Source organism: Oryza sativa, chromosome 1, assembly GCF_034140825.1.
Source record: "Oryza sativa Japonica Group chromosome 1, ASM3414082v1".
Classification (NCBI taxonomy): domain Eukaryota; kingdom Viridiplantae; phylum Streptophyta; class Magnoliopsida; order Poales; family Poaceae; genus Oryza; species Oryza sativa.
In genome coordinates, this window is record NC_089035.1 from 23,106,187 (window position 1) to 23,120,791 (window position 14,605).

The 14,605-nt window shown below is 53.9% G+C and overlaps 2 protein-coding genes across 2 annotated transcripts; both read left to right on the forward strand.

The window, feature by feature from the left end:
• Positions 1 to 364: 364 nt before the first annotated feature.
• LOC4324196 (lycopene epsilon cyclase, chloroplastic) lies at positions 365 to 4,190 on the forward strand. Its single transcript, XM_015766712.3, has 10 exons — positions 365 to 869; positions 1,762 to 1,933; positions 2,024 to 2,159; positions 2,252 to 2,465; positions 2,634 to 2,777; positions 2,867 to 2,974; positions 3,063 to 3,159; positions 3,243 to 3,374; positions 3,527 to 3,659; positions 3,778 to 4,190. Exons 1-10 carry the CDS (start codon positions 549 to 551, stop codon positions 3,941 to 3,943), a joined length of 1,623 nt encoding a protein of 540 aa, XP_015622198.1. The 5' UTR covers positions 365 to 548; the 3' UTR covers positions 3,944 to 4,190.
• LOC4324197 (U-box domain-containing protein 35) lies at positions 4,165 to 7,601 on the forward strand. Its single transcript, XM_015766711.2, has 5 exons — positions 4,165 to 4,948; positions 5,053 to 5,147; positions 5,268 to 5,389; positions 5,504 to 6,041; positions 6,113 to 7,601. The coding sequence occupies exons 1-5, from the start codon at positions 4,738 to 4,740 to the stop codon at positions 7,442 to 7,444; spliced, it is 2,298 nt and encodes a 765-aa protein (XP_015622197.1). The 5' UTR covers positions 4,165 to 4,737; the 3' UTR covers positions 7,445 to 7,601.
• Positions 7,602 to 14,605: the final 7,004 nt, after the last annotated feature.

A 14,605-nucleotide genomic window follows, 5' to 3' on the forward strand; every position in this document is an offset into this window, starting at 1 on the left:
TCTTTTTTGCTGACTACGATGCCACGTCAGCGAAACCACCTATATATACTACCATAGGATCTTGAGTGCACGGTTTATATGAGTTTAGGAGTATACATTTTTAGTTTTATGGTTAAGGGATCATAAAAAATTCTCGCTATTAAGTTGAGTGACGCGCAGTGAACTTATTACTCAAACTTAACAGCGTTTGATCCATTCACATCCGGCCCATAGCAGCCCATATCCAGCAACGCACCACGGTGACTGACACGCGGGGCCCAACGAGGTGGCGCCGTGGCTGGTGGGGCGGGTGAGTCACGCCCTCGGCGCTGCCCCCAAAAGCGAACCATATCCTTTGCTTCGTGGGGCCCTGCCCAATCGCCGCCCGCCACGTGCCCCTTCCCGGATACCGCCTCCCTCCAAACCCGCTCCCTCTCCCTCTCCCTCCTCCTACAATGGCCGCAGCAGCAGCAGCCAGCAGCAGACGCAGAGACCAGTAGCTTTCGCAGAGGCGGCAGCCACCACCGCCTCCTCCTCCTCCTCCTCATCCGACGGTGTGCAACCAAGCGATGGAGTTCTCCGGCGGCGCGACCGTGTCGGCGCCGTTCGGTTGCTGCCGTGCGGCGTGGGGCGCCGCGGCGGCGGGTGCGGGGGCGGAGGGAAGGAGCAGGAGGGTTGTGCCGCGCGCGGTGGAGCCGCGGCGGCGCGGGCGGTGGATGGTGAGGTGCGTGGCGACGGAGAAGCACAAGGACGCGGCGGCGCGGCGCGGCGGCGTGGAGGTGGAGTTCGCCGACGAGGAGGACTACGTCAAGGGCGGCGGCGGCGAGCTTCTCTACGTGCAAATGCAGGCGTCCAAGTCCATGGACAGCCAGTCCAAGATCTCCTCCAAGGTAGGAGGAGTAGCAGTAAATAAATCATATCACTACTCCAATTTTTTTTGTTTGTTTATGCATGCCTAGATGATCTTGATTTTAGCAGTTAATTAGCATTATGCAAGGTCGAGATCTGGCTTTATACAAAACCCACAATCACCTTGCTGCCATGGTTGCCGTTTACAAGAAAGAATCAAACACGAAATTCATCAACAGCATGAATGAAACACTGTTGCATCGCCCTGATCACGCGCGTGCTACGACGACGGGTGTGGAATGTTGATTCACGTGATGCTATCACGAATTCACTCCATATCTTGACCAAAAAAAAAAAAAGAGCAGCCTCTGGTTGCCCATGCTTGCTGCTGCCTGCCATATCTCTGTGGAGCTTGGACTATTCTCCATGTCTCCTGTAATGGGAGCTCACGTCGTCGCCTGTACAAAAGGTGTTAATTAGGGGATAAGTTAAGAGTATCTCATACTGTTCTCAACTCAACTGCTGACTAATTACACCTTCGGATGCAACTTGGAACGTACTGTTGCATTAATTATTGTCTGCTTGCAAATTTCTCAGAGATGTTGAATTTGATGAAGTGTACGTGCGTCGCATTTGCAGTCCAACATCACACCTTTGACTTGATGTGATTCAAGCAACAAGTGAAGTGCTAGGCTAAACACAAGCACAGTTCCCCGAAATCATGCCATTTATTCTTGACACATGGACATCCTGGAAATTGTTCAAAGTTTCTAGACTGCTAGGAATGCGAATAACTTGTACTGAACTTTTGAAACATTTTTGTCAGCCCAATCAGGATTTTTTTTAGTTTATTTCCTGAAACTCTGCATTGGAACGAATAAATAAATGGTGTCTCAAGAAAATAAAGCACGTGCTCTGAATCTTTGTGTGCAGCTGCTGCCCATACCCGATGAAAATTCAGTTCTTGATTTGGTCATCATTGGCTGCGGTCCAGCTGGCTTATCCCTAGCAGCAGAGTCAGCTAAGAAAGGGCTCAATGTTGGTCTCATTGGCCCTGATCTTCCATTCACGAACAACTACGGTGTGTGGGAGGATGAATTCAAAGGTAGCATACTATTTTCAGCACTGAATAACATTGTTGCCATCATAATTTGGTACATGATGGACTTATGGCTCTTGATCTTTTGCTATCCAGACCTGGGCCTGGAGAGCTGCATTGAACATGTCTGGAAGGATACTATCGTGTACCTAGACGGTAACAAGCCAATAATGATTGGCCGTGCGTATGGCAGGGTTCACAGGGACTTGCTGCACGAGGAGTTGCTGAGACGGTAAATTTTCAGTTAGCAATCTTGAGAGTAAACAGAGTCAGGCAAAGTGATACAAAATTATTGATGAAAAATTATACTCTAAAAACTGTCAGATGCTATGACGCTGGCGTCACATACCTCAGCTCGAAGGTGGACAAGATCATGGAATCTCCTGATGGACATCGGGTAGTCTGTTGTGAAGGGGATCGTGAGGTACTTTGCAGGCTTGCCATTGTTGCATCTGGGGCAGCATCTGGTAGGCTTCTAGAGTACGAGGTTGGTGGTCCGCGTGTTTGTGTGCAGACTGCATATGGTGTCGAAGTCGAGGTATGCACAACTCCTATAGAACTTACTCCCCTCGAGAGTTTAGAATAGTTTCCCTTCTGTCGTCGTGTTTCTACGAGCATTTTATTCATATTGTTTCAAGCTGAAAATTTTAGATATGTTATTTGGGCACATGTCATTCATCTTTCACAATGATTTGAAAATTTTCAGGTGGAAAACAATCCATATGATCCCAGCTTAATGGTTTTCATGGACTACAGAGATTGCTTCAAAGACAAATTCTCACATCCTGAGCAAGGAAATCCAACGTTCCTCTATGCCATGCCCATGTCATCCACACGAATTTTCTTTGAGGTCCATATGAGAAACTTTATCACAATTTATTCCTCCGACTAGTATTTTCCCATGCTTTTGTGTTGCTGATGATAATTATTTCAAGACAGGAAACATGCCTAGCTTCTAAAGAAGCAATGCCCTTTGACCTCCTTAAAAAGCGGTTGATGTCTCGGTTGGATGCAATGGGAGTTCATATTCGAAAAGTATACGAGGAGGTAACAAGTTATGGCTTGGTGTCACTAGTTGTTTCTCTTGCATAGGTGAAGTGGAAACTTAACCTAAATGCTGAACTCTTGATTTCAGGAATGGTCCTACATTCCTGTTGGAGGGTCCTTACCAAATACAGACCAGAAAAATCTCGCATTTGGTGCGGCAGCAAGTATGGTGCATCCTGCAACCGGTACTAACAAATCCTCAATCCGTACTTTCAATTTCTCTTGTATTTACAGGCAATAATATAATATTTATCTGTCAAAAACATAGGATACTCGGTGGTTAGATCATTGTCTGAAGCTCCAAGATATGCATCTGTGATATCTGATATCTTGAGAAACCGTGTCTACCCTGGAGAATATTTGCCTGGAACCTCTCAAAGTTCCAGTCCATCAATGCTTGGTAAGCATTCTTCTGATATTTATTCAATTTTATTGACAAGCACACCAGTATTACAAATTGGAGTACATTGCTTCAGATGAGGGCAGTATTTTAGTATAATTTTGGAAATGTCAGGAACATTTTCTGGTACTAATTGCTATGCGGTGTTGCAGCATGGAGAACATTATGGCCCCAAGAACGGAAACGTCAACGATCATTCTTCCTTTTTGGGCTGGCTTTGATAATCCAACTGAATAACGAAGGCATTCAGACATTCTTTGAAACCTTTTTCCGGTTGCCCAAATGGTAATTCTACTCTTGATTGCATTTGCCTCTGTTTTCAGTCTATTTACAAATACCATTATGTATGACCTGAAGATTGCCACCCAACAAAGTGTTCATCACTGTTCTTTGTTACTATCAGGATGTGGCGAGGATTCCTTGGTTCGACGCTTTCTTCAGTGGATCTCATACTCTTTGCATTCTACATGTTCACAATTGCGCCGAACCAAATGCGAATGAACCTTGTCAGACATCTCCTCTCTGATCCGACCGGCTCAACGATGATCAAGACCTACCTGACCTTGTAAAACCATTTCAGCAGTCTACAAGAATATTAGGAAATGTACAGTTTTGTAGTTTGTACATAACATAGTGAGAGCCAGAGGATATGGGGGTTGGGGGGTTACTTATCATGCTAGAACAACAAAACACTGCAAGAATTTTATGCATGAATTTGGCAAATGGAATAGATTATGCAGAATGGGAACACGTGAATACGTGATGCGTGTGCTGGAACAACAAGTAGGAGGAATAAAACCCATGGATTATGGATCTTGTAGTGAGTTGCATTATAGCCATTCTTAGGTCTTATCATCTCTCTCCCCTTTCCATTTTTACCTCTATCCGGTTTTCGACATGCCGGATTACACACCCTATTTTAGATAGCTCGGCCAAAATGTTCCACAAACATTTTAGAAAAGGAACAAAATGGAAAAGAGGAGAGAAAAAAAAGAGATGGTGCAAGAATAGTCTGAGGCTATCCTTGCTCCATTGCCATGGCATTTAGGTCCCAGAAGAAGGGGGGAGGGAGGAGGAGGCCATTGCAGAGTTTGAGAGGAAGGTTGGAGGCAAGGAAGAGAGACAGAGGAGAAGGAAGAGCAGGAGGGGAGGGAAAAGGAAAACCCTTTCTCTCTCTCTCTCTCAGCCTCTCTCTCCCTCTCTCTTCTTCTCCTTCCTTGCACCACCGTCCTACTCACCGTCGCATCATCCACTGATCCGGCCGGCGATATCACCTCCATCCATCCATCACATTACGGTCGGCGTCGGCGGCGGCGACGACGAAGGCGGGTGAGATCTCACCGGAGAAGTGCAGGCGGGCAGGATGCAAGGAGGAGGGCCACTCAGCCCCGACGAGCACCGGGCCACCTCGCCGCCGGGGATAATGCACCACCAGCCGGCGATGACGATCGTCGTCGCCGTGGACCGTGACCGGAACAGCCAGCTCGCCGTGAAGTGGGTCGTCGACCACCTCCTCACCGGCGCCTCCAACATCATCCTCCTCCACATCGCCGTCCACCCCCCTGCCGCCAACCGTACGTCGATCGCCGGATCAGCCATTGCCATGCGTCTCTCTGCTGCAACTGCAAGAGATCGTAAAACTGATGTGCATTTTTTGTTTTTTTTTTTGGTGACGTAGATGGATTCGCCATGGCCGAGGCGACGCATGGCGCGTTGGAGGCCGAGATGAGGGAGATCTTTGTCCCCTTCAGAGGATTCTGCACCAGGAATGGGGTAATCAAATATTTAGTTTCAGATCAACACAAGAAATTAATTCTTTCAGATCAAAGACATGAACAAAAAAAAATACTTAATTACGAGAACGCATTTTGTTTTCCATTGTTGATCGATCAGGTGCATGTATCGGAGTTGGTACTGGAAGAGGCAGACGTGTCAAAGGCCTTAATAGAGTTCATCACCGTGAACAAGATCCAGAGCATCGCGCTCGGCGCATCCAACAGAAATGCATTCACCAAGTAAATCAATCAAAGATCAATAATTAGTTTCGTTTTGATTTTGATCCGATTTCGATCCAATTTTAAGGTGTTGTTCTTGGTGGTGATGGTGGTGCTGCATTGTTTGATGGTCAGGAAATTCAAGAACGCCGACGTGCCGTCCAGCCTGATGAAGGGCGCGCCGGACTACTGCAACATCTACGTGGTGGCGAAGGGCAAGTCGGTGAACGTGAGGCTCGCCAAGTGCGGCGTCGATGGCGGTTGCGGCGGTGGCGGTGGCTACGAGGGCGACTCATCGATCAGGAGCCTGTACACGAGGAGGTGCTCGAGGGGGAAGCTGCCGCCGGCGACGCCGTCGCCGGACTCGTCGAGGCGGTCGGTGGACAGTCGCACCCTGCCGGAGCTCACCACGCGGCCGCCGTTCCGCGAGCGCTCGCTCCCGTCCTCGTCGTCCAAGCCCGTCGTGCTGTCCAGCAGGGCGGCGCCCGACTGCGGCGGCGGCGGCGTCGACGGGTCGTACCGCTCCACGAGGCGGTCCGTGTCGAACGAGTCCTTCGTGGGCGACCTCGACTTCGGCCAGAGCTCGCGCTTCTCCTCCATGGACTTCTGCGACAGCCTCGACATGTCGTCGCTCTCCGCCAGCCCACGGGAGAGCAGCTCGCCTCTCTCCGCCGTGCGTTCTTGGACCACTTCGACTGCGACGCCATTGCTGCGACGCCATTGCTGACGTGGGTGTGTGTGCAGCCGCAGCGCGAGGTGGAGGTGGAGATGCGGCGGCTGAGGCTGGAGCTGAAGCAGACGATGGACATGTACAACGCGGCGTGCCGGGAGGCGATCAACGCGAAGCAGCGGACCAAGGAGCTGCAGCTGCTGAAGCTGGAGGAGGCGCGGCGGCTGGAGGAGGCGCGGCACGCGGAGGAGGCGGCGCTGGCGATGGCGGAGATGGAGAAGACCAAGTGCCGCGCGGCCATGGAGGCGGCCGAGGCGGCGCAGCGACTGGCCGACCTGGAGGCCCAGCGGCGTCGCAACGCCGAGGTGCGCGCCCGCCGCGAGGCCGACGAGAAGGTCCGCGCCCTGGACGCCATCTCCAGCCACGACTTCCGCTACCGCCGCTACAACATCGACGACATCGAGCTCGCCACCGAGCGCTTCTCCGACGAGCTCAAGATCGGCGAGGGCGGCTACGGCCCCGTCTACCGCGCCTCCCTCGACCACACCCCGGTGGCCATCAAGGTGCTCCGCCCCGACGCGCAGCAGGGCCGGAAGCAGTTCCAGCAGGAGGTGGAGGTGCTCAGCTGCATCCGCCACCCAAACATGGTGCTCCTCCTCGGCGCCTGCCCGGACTACGGCTGCCTCGTCTACGAGTACATGGACAACGGCAGCCTCGAGGACCGCCTGTTCCGCCGCGGCGGCACGCCGCCGATCCCGTGGAGCCAGCGGTTCAGGATCTCGGCGGAGATCGCCACCGCGCTGCTGTTCCTCCACCAGACCAAGCCGGAGCCGCTGGTGCACCGCGACCTGAAGCCGGCCAACATCCTGCTCGACCGCAACTACGTCAGCAAGATCAGCGACGTCGGGCTGGCGCGCCTCGTGCCGCCGGCGGTGGCGGACAGCGTGACGCAGTACCGGCTGACGGCGACGGCGGGGACCTTCTGCTACATCGACCCGGAGTACCAGCAGACGGGGAAGCTGGGCGTCAAGTCCGACATCTACTCCCTCGGCGTGCTGCTGCTGCAGGTGCTCACCGCGCGGCCGCCCATGGGCCTCACCCACCACGTCGAGAAGGCCATCGACGCCGGCACCTTCGCCCAGATGCTCGACGTCACCGTCAAGGACTGGCCCGTCGACGACGCCATCGGCTTCGCCAAGCTCGCCCTCAAGTGCACCGAAATGCGCCGGAGGGACCGCCCGGACCTCGCCACCGTCATCCTGCCGGAGCTCAACCGCCTCAGGAACCTCGGACACGCCTACGAGGCGCGCATGAGCGCCGCCGCCGCCGACGCCGCCGCGCACGCCCAGGACAACGTCGGCTCGCCGACGGTGGTGGGCGCGTCGTGGAGAACGGCGGAGAGCTAAGCTAGCGGGAGGCCGTGTCAGTTATTTTAGAGTCACAGGAGAGGGTGGAGTTCACACGGTACATTTACGGTCTTTTTTTGTCGGTGTAAATCCTTAAATACCTTGGTGTTTGTACAGTTGACAAAAAAAATTAACATGTTCTGCGGTGGTTGGCTCAAAATTTTGAGGTGTCCGAATGATTCTTTTTTCCTGGTTATACAGCAGAAAGATTAAAAAAAAATTACGGTAATGACATACACAGAGAGGTACAACCTTATATTTTGAACCATCGAGACTTTATTTGGTAATTGGGATTGGGAAATAATATCCCACCATCAAAAGGGCAATATCAACTACTAAAAAAGATCTATTAAATTTTTGGATTGATAGAAATATAGTCGTAATTCAGCATATTTTAATCTAGAAATTAATATAACACAATAAGGGCCCATTTGAATCACAGGAATGAAAATAACAAAGAATAGGAAAAACACATGATTTGAAGTGTAAAATAGAGGATTGCAAAACACAGGAATAACCGTTTGATTGGATTATAAAAAAAACACAGGAAATGGATGAGAGAGATAGACTCAGAAATTTTTCCAAGAGCTTTGAGCTCTTGCTAATTTTTCTCCAAAATCTCTATAGTATTGTCCATTCCATAAGAATTTCAAAGGATTGGATATGATTCAATCCATTGATTCAAAGCCATCTGTATGAATTTTTCCTATAGGATTGAAATCCTCCAAAATTCTTATGTTTTTCCTCCAAATCAAAGGGGCCCTAAACAAGAGTGATTCTAGGATAGTGATAAACATGAATATGCTAATAGGAACAATAGCATCTAAAAACATGTTTTACACCGAAATGAGGATAATCATATTGTTTGGAGAGAAAAATTAAATTTTCATCCCTCCGCCCAGGGAAATAAAATAAAATAAAAATGCGCGGGCGTGCCAGTGTACTAGGTACACAAAAATAAAATGGACAAAGGAAAATGCATTTTATTATAATTCTTGAAGAATTAAAAAAAACAAAATCCTTTGTCAAATGCGTTCCACGGCTCATAGGTAAGGTGGATCTGACTTGGCGATTGTGATCTCCTGTTCCCGGGGTCTCGGAAGACACCCGGTTAATTACTCTCGCGAGTTAAACCCGTGAGATACCTCCGATTAAGCTACGCTGGTCGTCATCATCCGTCTTCGCTTCACGTCCTCCATGCATGATGGTGATGATGGTGTAGATGTGTGTGAGTGGGCGCCGGCGGTATTCGCGGCCTCGTCGGTCCGCACGCCGGTGTTGGTGACGTCGTCTTGATGTCGACTCCTCCCGCCCTGCTGTTTAGCCTCATCGGCCTTGGACGATGTGTTGGTTTATATTGTTGTTGAAGACATGTATGGAATTGTGTAGCTTGGATGACCCGACGAGGTAGGAATTGCATCGGAATTAGATTATAAAAGTAAAATGATCAACGCGATAGCCGAATTGGTCATGGCTTGGAGGTTTAATACGGAGCAGCCCCAAATGAGTATGAATCTGCAAACTCATTTTTGCTTGTCACCGTGTACAGTAGCATGCATGCATGTCTTGTTTTGTTGGTTTGTCACCGTATACAATAGCATGCACAAGACAATCAGCATCCGCGACATGGGAGGGCTCTGCGGCGTAGTGCCCTGGCGGCTGCCTCAACTCCCTTTGGCGTGCTCCGGTGAGGCAAAATGACAAAAACCTTCTCCGGCAAGCAGCGGATGATGACGAGCATCGCTTGGCAGCGTTGCGTCGTCTACGGACTCAGGCGGCTCGACGACGTCCCCGGCAACTCCGACGAGATGGCTTGCGACGTAGCTGGAGCTGGAGACGCCTTGCGGGCACCGAGTAGTGGCGCTCCGGTCGGCGTTCTCCTCGAGCAACCAGCCGATGAGTTCGAAGAAGATGGTAACGTCGACGAGAGCGAGCGGACGTCAGTGATGTCGCGAAGAGGAGGCTGCGACCGGCAAGGCGACAACGTCCAGCGTCTCGGCGACATCACATCGCCAGGTAAAGGCGTCGTGGGATAGAGGTTGCGGCCGGCGAGGCAAGGACGTCGCGGCAGCAGGTAGTTGTGTCACCGGCGACCGACGTCTCCGATGACGCGATCTCCGGCCGGCGGTGCGTCCGACAGGCGGAGAGGACGCTATATCCAGCGGGCCGGGCAGCACCAGAAACTCGCCTCGTCGCCGTGTTGTGCATGCATGACGATCTGAGCAGAAAGAGCAGGAAAAATAAAAGAAAGCTAATAAGCTGTACCCATGGCAATGGCTGGGTACGTGCTCCGGCGACCGTCTCCTCCTCCGCGCGCCTCCTCGCCGGACGCCGAGGCACTGCGGCCAACGTGTTCTCGCTGGACGCCGAGATTCTCCGGCCAAAAATGGTGTGTGTCTCTCTCTCTCTCACTTTCGTATGCGTGTGTGTTCTGTCTGTGTGTGTTCCTCCGTCTCTGTGTCTGTCCTGTCTCCCTGTAAAATGAAATGGACAATCTTTTATAGGGGTGATAAGTCGGTTCACAGGCTAGCTCATACATGGATTAGTATCTGCACAGCCAGCCAGCCGCTTCCATCTATAAGCCAAATTTCCATTTAGCAAATATCATGATTATGATAATTCCGTTGTATTGTGATATGATTATTGAAGCTTCTCTATGGTGATACGGAGAGTAGTATTTCCATGTGAAATCTCAGGTGCTTGCTGCTATTATCTGTTTCGTTTCCAATCTGACGTGATATGGATCAATTTTCCTTGTATACGTATACGCTCACGCCCTGCTCATGGAAAGAAACTTTCATATAAAGCTATCTTGCCCTTTTGATTTCCTAGGTTTCCATGCAAGCATGTACTGTACGTGGTTTCCATGCATATGACGTGAGAGATTAACGGCCGGCAAATCATATGATTAACTTCCTCTAATGACAGTGCTACAGTGGCACATGCTTCCATTCCCATGAAAACATTCACACCTTTTTCCTTCCACCAGCCAACCATGAAATTGGATCGATCACCCTATATCAAAATGTCGTGAGTACGTATATACTAGAGCAGCCGACGGCAAGTGTCTCACATTATTCATACGTATACGCCATGTACGCCAGGTTGTGCTATTAGTGGTAATTAATCACCAATTTCGTTATTATATCGCCATTCCCGAAATTAATACTTTGACACACTTCATTTCTTTCATATATAAAAAAAATGTACAAAATATCGTCGAACACATATACCCAGAAAACGCTCGACATGATGATGATGTATTATTGTTGTTGCCTCCGTTGATGACGTTCTCTGTTTCTGCGTTGCCAATGCTGTCTCCTCCTCCACTGCCTGTGATTGGGTTGGACGATATGTTGATGCAGAGGAAGAAGACCGCGGTGTAGAGGATGCAGTGCCGAGAGGAGTCGCGCAAAGAACCGCTCTCCAAAATCTTGATCGCCTACTTACCCATGCAGCTTCTTAGATGGATGGAGGAACAAAAGGGTGGGATGTGTACCGTGAGAGGAGAGGAATACGAGAAGGACGAATAAAGAAAAGAGTTCTTATCTCTGTATATCCCGGTGATGGAAGGTTAACAGAGAGACGTTTCGGCAGTAATTGAGACGCTTAATTGCTCCATACATTAGAGCCGTAATGACTGTCCATCAGTTATTTTTTCAGGAGTACTTGAGACGCTTAATTGCTCCATATGTTACAGTCGTAATGGCTCCCCATCAGTTATATCATCTTTACTCACAATAATGCAATGCTCGGAAGGGGAGGAGAGCAGCCAGCCCAACCCCCGCCCCGCCACGGCCAGCTTGGCTCGGCGCGCGCAGGCATGGCAGTCCCATGACCACCTCAAACGCTCAGCATGTGCTCTCAATTAGTAAGCTATTTAAATCAAGGTCCCCCATGTTGGTTTTCAAAATGGTATTAATCTCTTAACATTAATTATGGCTCATGAAATTTCCTAGGATTAAATTGAGCCTAGCCCATTTAATTCTAGCAACTTCTTATGGAGCATAAGGGCAGTCCCAACCCATAACACTAGACACTACTAAAAAAAGGTCTTTGCACACGGGCAGGAGAGATTTTCGCATGCGGTTGGCGCAACCACATGCGGGAAATTGTCTGTGAAAATCGCCAACTTTGCATGTGGCCACGGCACCCGCATTTTCGCATGCGGGCGCTTAAGCCGACCGCATGCAAAGAGAAAAAATCGCCAAAAAAAAATAAAATTCCAAAAAAAAAACCTAGCCCGCAGGCGGCGATGCCGCCGCCCGAGCTCGCCTGCCGCTCCCGTGCCACCTGCCCCCGCTCCCACCGCCGCTCGCCCCGGTCCCGCCGCAGCCTGCTCCCGCTCCCGCTCCCACCGCCGGCCACCCCCGCTCTCGCCGGATCCGAGCGGGACAAGGCCCGCCACCGCCGGATCTGGACGGGATGAGGCCCGCCGCCGCCGGATCCGGGAGGGACGAGGCCCGCGTCGCCGCCCCGTCGCTGCCCAATCGTCGTTGTCGTCGGGATCGTCGTTGGGGTCGTCGTCACGCCGCTCTCGGCCGCCTCCGCCCACCGGATCCGGGCACCCACTCGTCGTCGGGGTCGTCGTCGTCGTCGCGCCGCTCTCTGCTGCCTCCGCCCGCCAGATCCGGGCGCCCAGTCGTCGTCGCCGCCCAGTCGTCGTCGGGGTTGTCCGCATCGAGGTCGTCGTCGTCGTCGCGCAGCTCTCGGCCGCCTCCACGCGCCACGCGCCACGCCGCTCCCACCCGACGCCACCGCGCGCCTTCCACCGCCGCTCACCGTGCGCCACGCCGCTCTCGGCCGCCGGCGCCACCGCTCACCCTACGCCTCTGTAACGCCCGTTCCGTCGTGGCGCCTAGCGGAAAAATTATCTCCTAAAAACCCTAATTGCGAAATTTGTTTCTTCGCTTGTCGTCTAGTGTCCGTGCCATCTCAAGATCTCAAATCCCCGATCTATCGTCGAGTTCAATTCCGAATCCAAATCCTTCCCAAATCAATTCCTCCGCAAAAGTCTAATTTGCCTCCCCCGGGGTCGATGGGCCGAATTTCTCTCGGCCCATCTCCCCCTCTCCCCCGGCCCTCTCCCCTCCCTCCCGGCGCTCGCTCTCTCTCCCTTTCTCTCTCGCCCTCTCTCCCTTCGCTCCGCTCCCGCGTGGTCCTCGCCGCGCGTGCGTGCGCGTGAGCCGCCGCGCCGAGCGCCTCCCTCCCCCTCCGCTCCGCCCGTGCGCCGCGCGCACGTGCGCGTGAGCCGCCCGCGCCGAGTCGAGCCCTCGCTGCTGCTCCCCGCGCGTCGTTCGCGCGCGCGCCCGCGTGGTCCTCGCCCGCGTCGCGTCTGAGCCGCCCGGCCCCGCTGCCCTGCCGCGCCTGCAGCCGCGCAGCCGCTCGGCCCCGCAGCCAGCGCGCGTGCCCGAGCCGCGCCACTCCATCCGCCGCGCCTCCCGTTGCGACCCGCGCGCGCGTGCCGTGGTGGCCGACCGCCCGGTCGCCGCCGCCGTCAGCCCCTGCACGGGCCTGTCGCCCGTGTCGTCGCGCCGCTCCAAACCGCCCCGCCGTCATCGCCGTCGTCATCGCCTCGGCCCCGCCACTCCCGCGCAAGCCGCCAAGGGACAGAGGCAGAGCCTCCCTCCTCCCTCTGCCGCGACGCCCCCGCTCCCTCCTCCTTTTCCCGAAGAGGCAAGGGGACAAGCCCCTTTCTCCCCCTCCTTTTTCCCCTTTTTCCTCCCGCCGGCGTCATCCTCCCTCCCTCCTGTCGCCGTTTTGGCCGCTAGCCGGAGCGCCAGCTCGCGCCTTGACCGCCAAAGTCGGTTTCGAAACCGACATTGCCGCCCCCTATAAACCCGAGCTCCCCCCCCCCTTTTTCTTTCTTCTCCCATTCGCCTCCGCGCTATTGCCGCCGCCTCCCGTGCTCTGTTCGCCGTCGCCGTTCGTCGTTGCGCGTGTCGGAGGAGCCGGCACGAGCAAGGACACGGAAGGGGACTCCGGGCGCGCCCTCTTCTTCCTCTTCCTCAGCCCGAGGCCGGAGAGATCACTCCCGCGCCGTCGGCCTCTCGTCACAGCGCCCCTCCTCATCTCGGTAGTGCCTCTCTCCGTTTTTCCTCCTCGCTCCATCTCCCCCCCTTAGTTTTCGGTGGTAGCACGAGTAGCCTCCCCGTAGCTAGCCGGCGCCGCCCCGACCGTTGCCGTCGCTCGCCGTGTGCTCGCCGCCGTCGCCGCTCGAGCTCCGTAGCACCCGCTCGTCGCCAGCCTCGCTCGGCGTAGCTCCGCCCAATCCAACGCTAGCATCGGATTCCCGTGGCCGCGTAGATGCTCTCACCGCCGGGAATCGACCCCTCGTGACCTCGTCGCCGTTTCCCTCTTCCCTCCCCGCCGGTTGCCGCCGCCGCGATTCGCCGCCGTCAAGCTTCCTACGGCGAATCCGAGCCGTTGGCTCGTCTCCCCTCGTCTCGTGCAACCACCCGGTGTGCTCGCTTTCGCCTGTATCGCCGTGGTTCGCTCCGCCGCTCGCCGCTGTTGTCCGCCGTCTGTTCCGGCCGGCGTCGTCGTCTACCTCCCGCCAGCCCACGTGGCAGCCACGTAGGCGCCACGTCGGCGCCAGCTCAGCCGAGGTCGGGACGGGCCGACCGCGGTCAGCCCCTCCCCGTGCGCGCGTTCCACCGCGAGCCGTGAGGCTGCGCGTGGGCCCGCCGCACCGCTTCCACCGCTAATCGCACGCGTGCACCATGTCCCTTCCCCGCCCGCGCGCGTACGCCGCGTGCTCCCTCCGCACGGTGAGCCGAGCCGCTGACAAGCGGGTCCCACCCGGGACCGCGCACGGTGAGCCCGGTCCACCGGCCCTCTCTCTCCTCCCCTCCCGCGCGCGCGCACTTGGGCCGCCTTGGGCCGGCCGGCCCATTTAGCTCGGTCGGTCCGCTCCTTTTCCCTTGGGCCACGCCCTAGCCGCCCGAGGAAAAGTCTATAATCCCTCCCTCTTTCCTTTTCTTTTCTTTTTCTTTTCCAAAAAGAATTTAATTAAATCCTTTTTCCTTTAGACCAAAAATCCAAAAATCTTAGAAATTCAATATCTTCCCAACCGTAAATCCGTTTGACTCCGTTCAACTTCCAAAATTCCTCAAATCTCGAGATCTATCTAATGGCACGCTTAGAGGTCATTAATAGGGC

Excerpts from the sequence above, each read along its gene's own strand:
- LOC4324196 (XM_015766712.3), top strand. The coding sequence starts at position 549 with ATGGAGTTCTCCGGCGGCGCGACCGTGTCGGCGCCGTTCGGTTGCTGC. Across the intron at positions 2,466-2,633 it reads CATATGGTGTCGAAGTCGAG|GTGGAAAACAATCCATATGA; the intron begins GTATGCACAACT and ends GAAAATTTTCAG. Across the intron at positions 2,778-2,866 it reads CCACACGAATTTTCTTTGAG|GAAACATGCCTAGCTTCTAA; the intron begins GTCCATATGAGA and ends ATTTCAAGACAG.
- LOC4324197 (XM_015766711.2), top strand. The coding sequence starts at position 4,738 with ATGCAAGGAGGAGGGCCACTCAGCCCCGACGAGCACCGGGCCACCTCG. Across the intron at positions 5,390-5,503 it reads AACAGAAATGCATTCACCAA|GAAATTCAAGAACGCCGACG; the intron begins GTAAATCAATCA and ends TTTGATGGTCAG. Across the intron at positions 6,042-6,112 it reads GCAGCTCGCCTCTCTCCGCC|CCGCAGCGCGAGGTGGAGGT; the intron begins GTGCGTTCTTGG and ends GTGTGTGTGCAG.